The sequence below is a fragment of the Mercurialis annua genome, linkage group LG1-X (genome assembly GCF_937616625.2).
Source record: "Mercurialis annua linkage group LG1-X, ddMerAnnu1.2, whole genome shotgun sequence".
Classification (NCBI taxonomy): domain Eukaryota; kingdom Viridiplantae; phylum Streptophyta; class Magnoliopsida; order Malpighiales; family Euphorbiaceae; genus Mercurialis; species Mercurialis annua.
In genome coordinates, this window is record NC_065570.1 from 4057172 (window position 1) to 4071030 (window position 13859).

The following is a 13859-nucleotide window of genomic DNA, read 5'->3' on the forward strand; positions in this document are numbered from 1 at the left end:
TTAATCCCTAAAAAATAAGGGTATATATATATATATATATATATATATATATATATATATATATATATATATATAGAGAGAGAGAGAGAGAGAGAGAGAGGCTAACTAATTTAATGAGAAAATATATTTGGCTCCCATTTCAAGTCTTATATTTGAATAAAAAGCCTAAACAATAATAACAAGGGACTATACTACCTTTACATAAGTATAATATAACTATCTTAACAGGTCTGTGAGCTGTTTTGAAGTGCAGTAAATGATTCATAGAAATCTGAATTTATAATCTTGAAAGTTTTGAATGTATTTTTGAAAAAGTCAAAAAGATTTGAAGGCTTAAAAAAAACTAGTGATCATAGCCATAAAGCTCCAACATCTTTCAAGTATTATCTTCTTTATATTATTAGTTTTTAAAATATTAAATCACCCATTTCATCTGAAAATAATGTCCCCACTATTTATATTACAAATTTAGATAACATATAATTTGCTCTTAGATTATGAAGGTTAAACAATGTGTGTATATGTATAAACATTATGATTTATTCAATTTGGCTGACCTAAACAATGATGAAAATTGAGATACAAACTTCCATTTATTTATGGTTTTACATGTAGCTATATTAATGCAATTTTTTAAAGATTTGGGTCCATTACATAATTATTCAACTATATAAATTTGTTTGTTTCTTAATGGCACAAAGTCCATTCAGCAGCTTACAAGTCCATCCAGCAGCTTACTTTTTAAATTAAAAAAATAATACTAAAAAGGAATTAAATTTAAATTACATGTCGTAATGAAATAAACTGAGAGGGTTTACTTTGAAAATTAAGTTCACCCGCAGGTCTTCTTTATGTTAATGTAATAAAAAACAGATCATTCAAATAGTAAAAGGAACAGGTCATTCCTCCTAACGTAAGAAAATGATTTTATCATAAAATATCTAAGTTAGATTTAATAGCTCAAATGCAGTTAAAAAAAAAAATTATATCAGTCGTGACTCGTTAGTGATGTTATCTGAATTTTTATACGTATGTTATAATAGTACTTTCAATTACCGAAAGTCTAACAAAGCTACAAATAAATTTAAAATGTATTGATATAATCTATCATTTCGATTTCACATATGCAAGTATATCATTTACACTATTACAAGTTAAGTAAATTTAGAGACTATTTTTATATTTTCAGCATACCGGTAATAAAAAAACAGATAAAAAACGGTAATCGCAGATGTTAAAAAATCAGACACTATTAATTCAATATTTTCAAATCATAACAAAGTTAATATAAGAACTTGTAAGCATTTGACCCCATCCAAAGTCTATTTTGTTGCTATTATATTTTTTTAAAATGATTACATATGCCATATAATATATTTCACAGAAGAAAACAAAAATTGAAAAATGAGAATTTATCTACACTTGCATAAACATGAGCATTGCGCCCTACTTTATCTTTGTAGAAAATTAATCATTGCTCCAAAGAATTCTGGAATATGAAACTATGCCGTGCTATATTATGTAATGCATTATTAATAGCTCTTGGTTAATTTTTGATGAATGCTCTTAAGTAGTTAATTTCAACCAAAAAACTAAATGTCTTTTTTTTTTTCAGTTCTTTTAAATAATAATAATAATTATTATTATTATAATAATATCAATTAGTTATATATCAAAAAGTCTTCAAATTTCTAATTTTTTTATAACTGAGAAAGAAAAGTGTTTGTGAGAGAAATTGAACTCACGACTTTACAAGATGCTCCTAATGTTTATACTATTTGAACTTGCATAACTCATTGTCGGTATTTTCATCTCTACAATAAACTTCCATGATATTTTAGAGTTAATTGTTATAGCCTATTCAAGGGGGAGGCTCCGATGGTCGGTTGCTGGGCTAATTTCTTCGGATGTTAGTTCACGCAATCCGAACTCCCGAATTTAGTTCGCATGGTCTGAAAAACTCATTACAATATTCTCCAATACCCAAAAAGAAAAAACTGCTATACTTTTTCTGATACTAATGTTGCACTCATCAAATTTGGAAGAAATCCATCAGATGAATTTATTATTTTGTGAGGCCGATTCTGATTTCCTTCAATATTTTTCCCATTATCAAATTGAATGGCTAAATGTGCAGCATCAAAGCTAAAAGAAGCTGAAGAATCCAAAGAAACCGAACCATCAATCAAAGGGTTAACCGGGAATGATTTTTTAAGGTTTTTCCTAGCCTTGGCTCGCCATCTTTTAAGTCCTATAACCACATTTTCTGTAAATACAGCTTTATTCATTGATGTGCCCATCTGAAAATCATCAAAATCATATAATAAATAAATAAGATCATGATCAAACTCTTGAAAGTATTTTACACTTGTCACGGTCATGTTGGTTAAGAAAAATTGTTAGATAGACTCCATCCACCACATTATCTGCGGACAAAGTATCACATTTAACACATCATATTAATGATGACAATAATATAATTTAGTTCATTATTAATCGGTCTAATCACTAATTTTTTTTTTGACTTTTATTATTTAAATCGTAACTTTTTAAAAGTAATAATTTTGACTTAATTATAATAAGCATATTGAAGAACCAACTAGACGTATTTATTAAAAGAAAGTTAATTTTTGTACCTTTTTCATTTATGGTCCAACTTTTCTTTCAATAAAAAAACATTTAACAAGACGAAATTTAAATTTTAATAATAAATAAAAAAATATAGTTGCTGTTACCTGTGTGACTAAAGCATATAATGGCAGAGTAACATAGCCACAGAGGAAGTGCACCAACACTCCCATGGCTAGTCTTATTACAATATCCTCTGTTTCTCTGTGGAAGCATGATTTTAGACCGAATTTGAACTGTGTTTAGAGGCAAAATTAGTATTAAATGTATTTCTACAGAGCAACACAATTTAACTCAATAAAATTGTTAATTACCCAAGTCCAGGTGAAGAATGCTAGCTGAAAAGAGTTCTGCCAAAATTACAAGAAATATATAAGTTCAGAAATAGACAGAATAAAAAAAAAAAAAATTGAAACATTCTTAATTTCCATGGACCATACTCACTAAATATCAGTGGCCGGAATCGGAAATTTTATTCTAGAGGCAAAAATTTATTTGGTCGGTAATTGCTGTTTTTTTCTTTAAATTTTTAGATCAAATGTTACACCGTTTGATATATATTTTATTATTTTATACCAAATGAAAAAAGAAATTGGTATCTCTAAAATTTGAAATTATTTTGAATAATTGTTAATTTTTAAGAGATAATTAAGATATGTAAAAAATTTAGGGTTTTGGTTAAGTTTTGGGACTGTGAAGAAAAAAATTGGAGGCTGTCATGTTTTAAGAATACATTGGTTTGTTGACTATTTCCTCTGCCTTAGTCAAAACCATGTCGGTTTAGCTTATATTAAAATGACGCCGGTTTAGTTTAAAAATAAATTAAAAAGGATCAAAACAACATCATTTTAGCCCCTAAAAATAATGAAAAAACAACCAAAACCCTAATTTAAAACCCTTAATTTGGCGTTTCGTTTTTATTTCCGGAAACGCTTTGAAATTCCAAAAAATTACATAATAGAAGGATTGTGTTTTATGGAAGAAAGTAATTACCTGAAATAAAATGAAGTGAATGAGATGAAGCAGCAACTTAGGGCAACCAAACCAAAAGAAATGGTCACTAGGCCTAACCAGCAAAGTTCCTCTAACAATTTGAGATTTTTCATGGCTATCTAAGCACATTGAAGTTATAATTCCTTGCAATTTAGTACCAACCAACAGCACCATCTACAACACATTTTTCCTCTCTTATGCACTTTTTTTATGAAGCAAAATTATTACTGATCCAAAGGTAAAAAGTAAGTAATTTCTTACCACCAATGGAATGAATGGAAGCCATAGATAACTGTAAAATTCTGTAGTAAGAAAATGATGAATTCAATTAACATTGTAAAAAAGGAAAATCATGAACTTGAACATTTTTCATCTTTTATGCCAAGTTGGAACTTGGAAGGATGAAATGCATCTTTATTGGATTTGATATGGGTGTGCATATGATTCAAATTAAACTGAATCAAAATTCGCCTCTTTTATAAAATTGAACCACCAGTCGGTTTTCAGTCAGCTTTCTGCTTGTCTAAAAAATTTCGCGAGCGAATATTTACTCTTTTAATATTTCTTTATTCTTTTATAAAATCTATGTCCAAAACAATGCTGAACCGTAAAACCAATTTTTTTTGAATTAAATTTATCGATTTGATTTTTTCAAACCATAGATTTGATATATAGAAGCATGTTTGTTGTTAGCTTACTATGTGCATTGAAGAATATGTAAAAAACAGAGAAGATCCATATCCAAACGCTGCAAATTAAACCAGAAATAAGTTAAAACAAAGAATAAAAACAACAAAGTGAATTAAGTCACTATCTATAGTAATCCTTACAAATCTACCTTATTCCCACCACCACTCCAAAGTCAATTTCCAAAGCTCTTTTGATGTATTTTTGAAAATCAAAGTTGCTTCCTTGTGTAAAATGTGCCTGTGTGATCAAGCATTAGATGAACAAAAATGTCAAGAAAACCTTAAAGGTTAATGAAAATGTAAATGTTTTAGTTGATGGTTAATTTATATTACCCCATTAATTTATACCCGAACTACTGTTTTCCCCTCAATTTTGAAAAGTCATAATTTCCCCCTTAATTTTTATGATTATTTAACCAAAACCCCTTATTAAAAGGGATGGTAGTTAAAAAAAATCAAAATATGAGGGGAAAATAATAATTTTTAGAAATTTATAAGGGAGCGTAATAGTAATTAACCGTTTAACTAAAGTACTTATTGTACCATGACAAATCCGTGTCGAAGTGTGAGATAATCAACTTTGGAGACGGATCCATAAAATTGCCGCAAGAAACATGTCTGTGGGTGGAAAAAACAGCACATAATAAGACTTATAAATCAAGATTAAGTATATAAAAATGTTCTACTAGATGAACTAACCTACCGGCCATCGAAGAATGCTGTGTTCACTCCAGTACCTCAAGTGCCTTTTGCCAAATGATGTTTGATGAGTGAGCTGAAACCTCCTTGGATCTACGAAAACGGAAATGATGAAACGGAAAATGTTCGAATAAAAAATAAAAATATAATATATGTTTTTTTATAGAATTAAGTTATCAAAATAGATTTTAAGTTTTATAAGTGTTCTGAAAACGGAAATCAAATGTAGAATTCGAAAAGTTTACGTGTAACATTTGTAGTGCACAACAAATACCTTTTGCAAATTGATATTCTAGGGTTCTTGTTTCTGCCTCCCAAGACTCCCATCGTCTCATCTGAAACAGTTTAGAGTTAAAAGAGAAATTATTTTCCTTTTCCATTTAAAAGGTTCTTTAATTTGAACAATTTTGTTTGTTAATGTTCATAACTAGAGAGTATTTTTCAAGAGTTAATTGTTGTCATGTCTGAAGTGACGAGTTAATAGACATGAGACGGCGTTAGACTTCAAATGGACGAAATGAATTAACCGACCTTCAAATCAAAATTCAAAAGGTCTACTGATCGAAATTAAAATTTAAAGGGTTTGTGGAACGAAGGTCCAAAAGTGAGGGACTGTGAGTGATTATTAGCCATATTTCCTCTACAGCTTTGCTTTCAATTCAGAATCCTTTTTCTTTTACTTTGACTTCAATCCATTTGTATTTACAAAACAAAAACTAACAATAGTCTCTAGAAAGTATAAAGAAATCAAAGAGTGAAAAAGAAAAGAACATACAAGCAGTTTGTAGCACGTAAACAGATACTTTAAAACGAAAAAAAATACAAAAAGATATTTTTTTATAAGACTATGTTGTAAAATAAAGTTTGCAATTTCAAAGTTATTCCGTAAACAAAAACAAAAACAAAATATCAAATTGCAGGACACGATAAATTTTTATGCAACATATCTAGCTAGAGAGTTAGTTCTGGCTACAATTCGTGAACCGGCTGTTCTAAGGTTAATTAGAATCGGAACCTCGAGTTCCCATTCAAAATTGTCTATTACGGTTTCAGTTTTTCTAATCGCTTGAAACCGGTTGGCCCCTGGTTTTGGGCCTGTCTTTTCCTGATTGTGGCGCTGTCGGGCCCAAATTGGCCTTTGGCAGGCCTATAGACAAGAACATTCAGCAAAAATAATATATTTACCTTGGCCATGCCAAGCCCAAATATGAGTATGCTAGACAAAGAATGGAACGAAGCCAACACAAAAATCAAGAACTGAAGCTCCCTCACACCTGATCTAGATAACAAAGAAAGCTTTCCCTGTTCAAAAATCATATGGTCACAATATTAAAAAAATTAATTAGCATTGCTATTAATTAAAAAAAAGAATTAATTTGAAAACAAATTAAACCTGCTCTGCACATTTGGCCACTTCTTCACTTTCAATAAAATTGACTCTACCACAAGGAAGAAAAGTTTCTCCTATGCTCTTTGGTATGCAAATATTTGCAATTGCCTTTTCACTCACAGTCAGCAACAATGAGATAAAACCCAGCAGCATTAATTCTACAATTAAAAAAAATTGAGCCACAATAGTGAGAAACCGGGGTAATTGATTCGGGGGTTGGCGTACTTTTTTCTATTTGCAGTTTCGATTCCGAATTTAAAAAATTAATAAATTGGTTACTATACTATACTTATAGTGACTCCAAGTTTGTATTAGAATTGATAAAGATTTCTTGCATATTTAATTTTACCTGATTTGATCTTATTCAAAGCCTTAATGAGTGCGCTCTTTTTTCTTTGAGTGAAATACTACAAAGACAGAAACAAATTGATCAAGTCCGGTTAGTAGTGAAAAATGTATTAATATTTCTTATTGTAATAGGAGTACGAATATGCTTGTTCATTATTTAGCTAGAGAGGCTTTAGCAACCATTGTTAAGAGCAGTGTTTGGAAGGATTATGTCCTCCAAAAGTTTCAAATCATGTTCTGGCCGATCAAATGGCTTTTTGATTAATGAAATTTTATGAGTTTCAAAAAAAAAAAAAAAAAAAACAAATTGATCATGCATGCATTTCAATGGACCATCAGTGCCGGAACCAGAAAAATTATTCAAAGTGGGGTATAATTTTTTTCTTTCAGATGAATTATATGCCATTTGACTATTTTTTTTAAACCAAACAACATATTATTTAATTATCTTTCGAACCATATAATATGTCATTTGACTGAATTTTTTTTAGAAAAAATATTCTATATTCATAAATCTCAAATTTATTAGAATCGGGATGGGGCGGCCCCACCCTGATTCCGCCACTGGGGCCGTCAATACTATTTGTTTACCTTAGCCAAAAGATGAAGCAAATGCTCCATTGTAACTGATAACAAGATCAAAATGAAGCAAACAGTTGCTACGGCCCATGTTGGTGTTGTTTCTAAAGTTCTTTCTTCAGCCATCTCTCTCTATTAGAACTGAATTACTGCCTAAAAACTTCTCTGAGAACTGTAACAATTTAACTAGTTTTTGTGCAAGTTTGGTATTGAATGGTGCTCCCTTTTGGTGGGGAAGTGAAACATTTAAAATGAAGAAAACTACAAAAAAGAGAATTAAATTTCTGAAACTTGTAAGTCAAAGTGTGCATAATTTCATATAATTTTGTTTTAACCTTTAATGACATTTTATGGCATCACCGGCCTGTAGACTAGCTAGGTGCTGCAATTCATTCAATTAATGTTTTTCATTTTGTAAATGTGTTAAAGGCTTGAATTAAAATAAAATTTCATTTTAAACTTAAAAAATCTTGAATGATACCATTTTACCGTATTCAAATTCAGATGTTCAATTTGTTCATGTCTCTGTCTGTGCTACTTAGCAAGGATATATAGCACCAAAATAGACGAAAAGCTTAAAATTAAACGTAACAATTATTTTATAAAAATATATAGTAAATATAGAGTTTTGATAAAAAAAAATAGTTTTTTCAAACCCCAAAGTTAAATGTTTCAAGATTCAAAAAGTTTACAACATAAACATATAATCATATAACTAAACGCTGGTTCTATCGCTCAATCAGTCATGGAATTTCCCCTAGGTGCATGAGACGATATGCGATTAGTTTATATATGTTGAAATAAGTGTGTGTGAACACACTTTAGTGTGAAAAATCCAAAATAAGGAAAGTGCATTAATTCCCACATTGGTAAGGAGTGTGACTTATCATGGGTTTATATGGAGTGGTTTACTCACTTGGGTTTGGGCCCCAAGGGGTACCCAGTTTTGTGAGTGGGTTAGGAGTTAAATCCTTGGGAGATTTACTTATTTACCTAAAATAAAATAATATTTATAAATTTTACCTCAATCCGGAAAAATCCTTAAAAATACATCATTGTTTTAAACTTTTTGTAATTTTACTCCCCGTGTCATAATATATTAGAATTTTACTCTGACAACCACCTTTCTCTTTCTCCCTCTCCTTTTCCCTCTCTTTTCTCTCTCCTGACACAATCTGTGTCACCTGACACTCTTGTTCAACTTATTAACAAACCAATTACTAACAATTTCTTACTTACTAACTTTTTAATTGTTCACTATTTTTTTATTCTTTTTTTTCTTCATTTTTAAATTAATGACAAATATATATATAAGAAATTATCATTAAATTTGACTTTTTCTTTTTTATTTGCTCAAATATTATTAAATTTATTAATTAATTTTAAAATATATATTATCACTTTAATATTTTATTATATGAATAGCAAATTTAAAAATTTATATGAACTGAATATATTACTAAAAAGGATGTTAATAATAAAAAAAATTATAAAATATTTGAATATATTTAGAATAAAAAATATTTAATATTTTTATATAATAATTATATCTGTAATTTGTTTTTCATGCATGTATCATATTATCATATTATTATCATAAAATTTTATCATACTATTATCTTCACATTATCATCTCATTATCATAATTTTTTCTCATAACAGTTATCATACTATTATCATTGTATTATCATAAAACCTTATCATACTATTATCTTCACAATATCATCTCGTTATCATAATTTTTCTGTAATTCTTTTTCATGCAAGCATATTATTATCATTTTATTATCATAAAACCTTATCATACTATTATTTTCACATTATCATCTCGTTATCGTAACTTTTATGTAATTTTTTCATATAGGTATATATTATCATACTATTATCATTACTTTATTATTTTATTATCATCTGGTTATAACTGGTATCATAATTCTTTTTGTAATTATATTTTCACGTACGTTATCATTCAATTATCATAACATTATCATCTAGTTATCATATTGTAGTGTTATGATAACTACATGATAATGTAGTGATATTAACATGCTAATCAGACACTATTTTATCATACATTATTATAGTGATACTGACATGATAATCAGAAACTGATTTAGTTATCATAACATTATCATTATGTTATCATGAAATCCTTATATTTTTTTGTACGTACGTTATCATAAACTTATCATACTTCATTATCATAACATTATCACACTATAGTGTTATGATAATGACATGATAATATAGTGATACTGACATGATAATCAAAAACTGTTTTATCATAACATTATCATAGATATTATCATTTCATTGTCATAACATTATCATTTAGGTACTATAAAATATTATCATCTCGGTATCATATAATTATACAATGATAACGAGATGATAATACAGCGATAACAACATGGTAATCAATTTTTTTTTGTATATTTTTTTATTCAGTGTTATGATAACAACATGATAATACAGTGATACTTATATAATAATCAGAGGCTGTTTTTTTATAAAAAAAATCATTTTTCTGCAGTGTTATGATAATCATATGATAATCAGATGCTGTTTTTTTGCAGAAATCGTTTTTTGTGCAGAAAATTGTTTTTTTCATCATAACATCGTTTTTCATGCATTAGATCTACAACTGAAAAGAAATTCAAGAGTAATTTATTTAGATCTGAATGTTAAAAAATTGCAATAATCGCCATGAATTAAAGAAAAGTTCGCTAAAATAAAATATGAAAGAACAGTGGAGCGATGAAGACGGCGGCACAGCGATGAATGAACGACGAAGAAAAGAAAAAAAATGGAGAAGAAAAGAAGAAATAAAGAAGAATAAGAAAATTGACGGAAAAAAAAAACAGAGAGGAAGAAGAAAAAGAAGAAGAAGAAGAACAAGAAGAAGAAAAGAGGAGAGAGGAGAGAGAAATAGAAAGAGAGACAAATAAAAAAAAATGACAGTTGTCTTACAATAAGAGTAAAAAAATATATACTTAGAGTAAAAAGTTAATAAAAAATAGGTATAATTATAATATAAACGTACTTTAGAGTAAAAAAATAAAAGCACTAAAATAATGAGGTATTTTCTCTATCTTTTTCTTGTTGAGGTAGGAAATCAAATTATTTATAAAAATGGAGTATCTATCCTAATTTTCTCTAAATCCTTACCGATTTACCACACGCGCGCGCGCGCCGTCCGCCGGTCGGCCGGCCTGGCCTGGTTTGGTTGGTTGGTTGGTTCGGCTCCCTCACATTTAATTTTATTTTAATTAAAACAGATTTCAGTTTTAATGGCTTTTAATGTTTTGTCCCCCTCAACTTTCCTATAAATAGAGGCAGTCCTCTCATTTGTGAAATACACCAGAAACCAGAGCTCAGTCTTGAGTAAAGAAAAACACATCAGTGTTTATAATTCCGATCTTGAGCAATCAGAATAAGTGTTTTTGAGCTGTCATCACAGTGCAGTGGTGACAGTAGTTCGGCTGTTTTATCCTGGGGACGACGTGGTTGATCGTCAGCTTTGCACCTTCGAGCTGAGCCGCGAAACGTCTAAAAGAGAGCGACCTAGTCCGCGACTCAGCCTTTTCAGAATTATAAGTTTCAACAGCAATTGTTCCAACAATTTTTAGACGTGTCCCTTAAACAATTGCTACTATGAATTCTGAAGAGGTCACTGCCTTCGGTTCCTCCGGCGTTGATACCAACAAACCATTCCGGTTTGAAGGTCTGCATTTCAAACGGTGGAGACAAAAAACTGAGTTCTTCTTAACAATGAAGAAAGTTGCTGCTGTGCTTACCACTGATATGCCAGTGGTTGATGAGGATGCTGCGGATGAAGAAAAAGAAAAACAAAATGCAGAAATTCAAAACTGGATGAACATGGATTACATGTGCAAAAATTTCATACTCAATGCTCTATGTGATGATCTATACGATTATTACAATAATGGAAAATCTGCAAGGGAAACTTGGGAAGCGTTGCAAAAGAAGTATGATACCGAGGAAGCGGGGACGAAAAAATATGCAGTCAGTCGCTACCTCAAGTATCAAATGACGGATGATAATTCTGTAGAGGCGCAATCTCATGAAGTGCAGAAAATCGCTCACGAGATCATTTCAGAAGGTATGGTACTAGACGAACAATTTCAAGTTGCTGTTTTAATTGATAAGTTGCCTCCTTCGTGGAAGGATTTTAAGAATTCTCTAAGGCATAAAACTAAGGAATTTTCTTTGGAAAGTCTAATTACTCGACTTCGAATTGAAGAAGAGGCAAGAAAACAGGACCAGAAAGATGAAGTGCTTGTTGTATCTAACAGCACTAGAAAGTTCAGTTCTGCGGTTCTGAAGCCGAAAGGCAAAAATTTTAAGAATCAGAATCGCAATGTGAACTCAAACCAATCTGTGAACAGTAACAAAGCTAAACAGAATGGAAATCAGAATGTGAGACAGCAACCACCTGTCAGAAATGACCTGCCACAGTTTTTGTGTTTTAACTGTGGAAAACCAGGTCATATGGCACGCAAGTGTCGGAACAGACCAGGCACAGCCCCTCAGGCTAACCTGACTGAAGAGCCGTTTGTGGCTATGATCACAGAGATGATGTCTGAGATCAATCTTGTTGGTGGATCTGATGGGTGGTGGGTAGACACTGGTGCATCTCGCCATGTCTGCCATGACCGTACTATGTTTAAGACATACTCTGCTGTTGAAGACAAGAAAGTGTTGTTGGGTGACACTCACACCACTATTGTTGCTGGAATTGGAAGTGTCGAACTGAAGTTCACTTCGGGAAAGACGCTAATATTGAAGGATGTCATGCACACTCCTATGATGCGAAAGAATCTGGTGTCTGGCTATCTTCTCAACAAGGCTGGGTTTTTTCAGACTATTGGGGGTGATGTGTGTACCATCACTAAAAATGGTACTTTTGTGGGAAAGGGTTATGCTTGTGAGAATATGTTCAAAATGAATGTTGACATTAATAAAGTTTCTACTTCAGTTTACTTACTGTGTGATTTTAATGTTTGGCATGCAAGACTCTGTCATGTTAATAAACGGATTATTAATAATATGAGTAACCTAGGATTAATTCCTAAAATGACCTTAAATGATTTTGAAAAATGTGAATTTTGCAGTCAGGCTAAAATAACAAAAACATCACATAAATCAGTAATTAGAGAATCTGAGCCTTTAGATTTAATTCATTCTGATATATGCGAACTTGATGGAACCTTGACCAGAAATGGCAAACGTTATTTTATCACTTTTATCGATGATTGTTCTGATTTTACTTTAGTGTACTTGATGAAAAATAAGAGTGATGCACTTGACATGTTCAAGTTATTTGTTACAGAAATTGAAAATCAATTCAATAAGAAAATCAAAAGATTTCGCAGTGATAGAGGTACTGAATATGAATCAAGCTTGTTTATAGACTTCTATAACTCGCATGGCATAGTACATGAAAGAACAGCGCCATATTCTCCTGAAATGAACGGTAAAGCCGAGAGAAAAAATAGAACACTAACAGAAGCTGTAGTGTCTATTTTATTGAATTCAGGTGCTGCTTCTTATTGGTGGGGCGAAATCCTACTGACTGTTTGTTATGTACTCAATAGAGTTCCTAAATCAAACAGTAAGATCTCACCATATGAGATCCTAAAGAAAAGACAACCAAATTTGTCTTATTTGAGAACATGGGGTTGTTTGGCCTATGTTAGGATTCCTGATCCAAAACGAATAAAATTAGCAAGTAGAGCCTATGAATGTGTGTTCATTGGGTATGCAGTCAATAGCAAGGCATACAGATTTTATGACTTGACTGCACGAGTGATTATTGAATCCGTGGATGCCGATTTTTATGAATAGAAATTTCCTTTTAAATTAGGAAATAGTGGGGGCGAATCATCTGTTAATATTCCTGTTGTCAGGAATAAAGAGATTACAGATGATATAGAACCAGAGATCAGAAGGAGTAAAAGAGCTAGAATCACGAAAGATTTTGGTCCTGATTTCCAAGTCTATTCCTTAGAGGAGGATCCTGCAAACCTCCAGGAAGCTCTAACTTCTTTAGATGCTGATCTTTGGCAAGAAGCCATAAATGATGAGATGGAATCTTTGGAGTCCAATAAGACCTGGCATTTAACTGATTTACCCCCCGGTTGCAAGACCATAGGTTGCAAGTGGATTTTGAAAAAGAAAATGAAACCTGATGGCACAGTTGATAAATATAAAGCTCGACTCGTTGCTAAGGGTTATAGACAACGTGAAAACGTTGATTTCTTTGATACCTATTCGCCAGTTACTAGAATAACATCCATTAGAGTGTTGATTTCGATCGCTGCACTTTATGATTTGGTAGTACACCAAATGGATGTTAAGACTGCTTTTCTGAATGGTGAATTGGAGGAAGAAATTTACATGGACCAACCTGAAGGCTTTGTGATACATGGACAGGAACAGAAAGTGTGCAAGTTAGACAAATCCTTGTATGGTCTAAAACAGGCACCTAAGCAATGGCATGAGAAATTTGAT

General features: G+C 31.1%; 1 protein-coding gene across 2 annotated transcripts; it reads right to left on the reverse strand.

Moving 5' to 3' along the window:
• Window positions 1–1691: 1691 nt before the first annotated feature.
• On the reverse strand, window positions 1692–7590 carry LOC126664760 (MLO-like protein 12). 2 transcript variants are annotated; one of them, XM_050357303.2, is made up of 14 exons: window positions 7339–7586; window positions 6749–6806; window positions 6403–6557; window positions 6195–6311; window positions 5284–5344; window positions 5014–5102; window positions 4854–4928; window positions 4460–4548; window positions 4320–4369; window positions 3883–3923; window positions 3622–3795; window positions 2943–2978; window positions 2736–2864; window positions 1692–2300 (listed from the first exon to the last, which is right to left on the reverse strand). In XM_050357303.2, the coding sequence occupies exons 1-14, from the start codon at window positions 7450–7452 to the stop codon at window positions 2001–2003; spliced, it is 1488 nt and encodes a 495-aa protein (XP_050213260.1). In that variant the 5' UTR covers window positions 7453–7586; the 3' UTR covers window positions 1692–2000. The 2 variants fall into 2 exon arrangements, with proteins under 2 accessions (XP_050213260.1, XP_050213261.1); XM_050357304.2 differs by having other exon boundaries at window positions 2168–2300; window positions 2736–2832; window positions 7339–7590.
• Between the last annotated feature and the right edge of the window lie 6269 nt (window positions 7591–13859).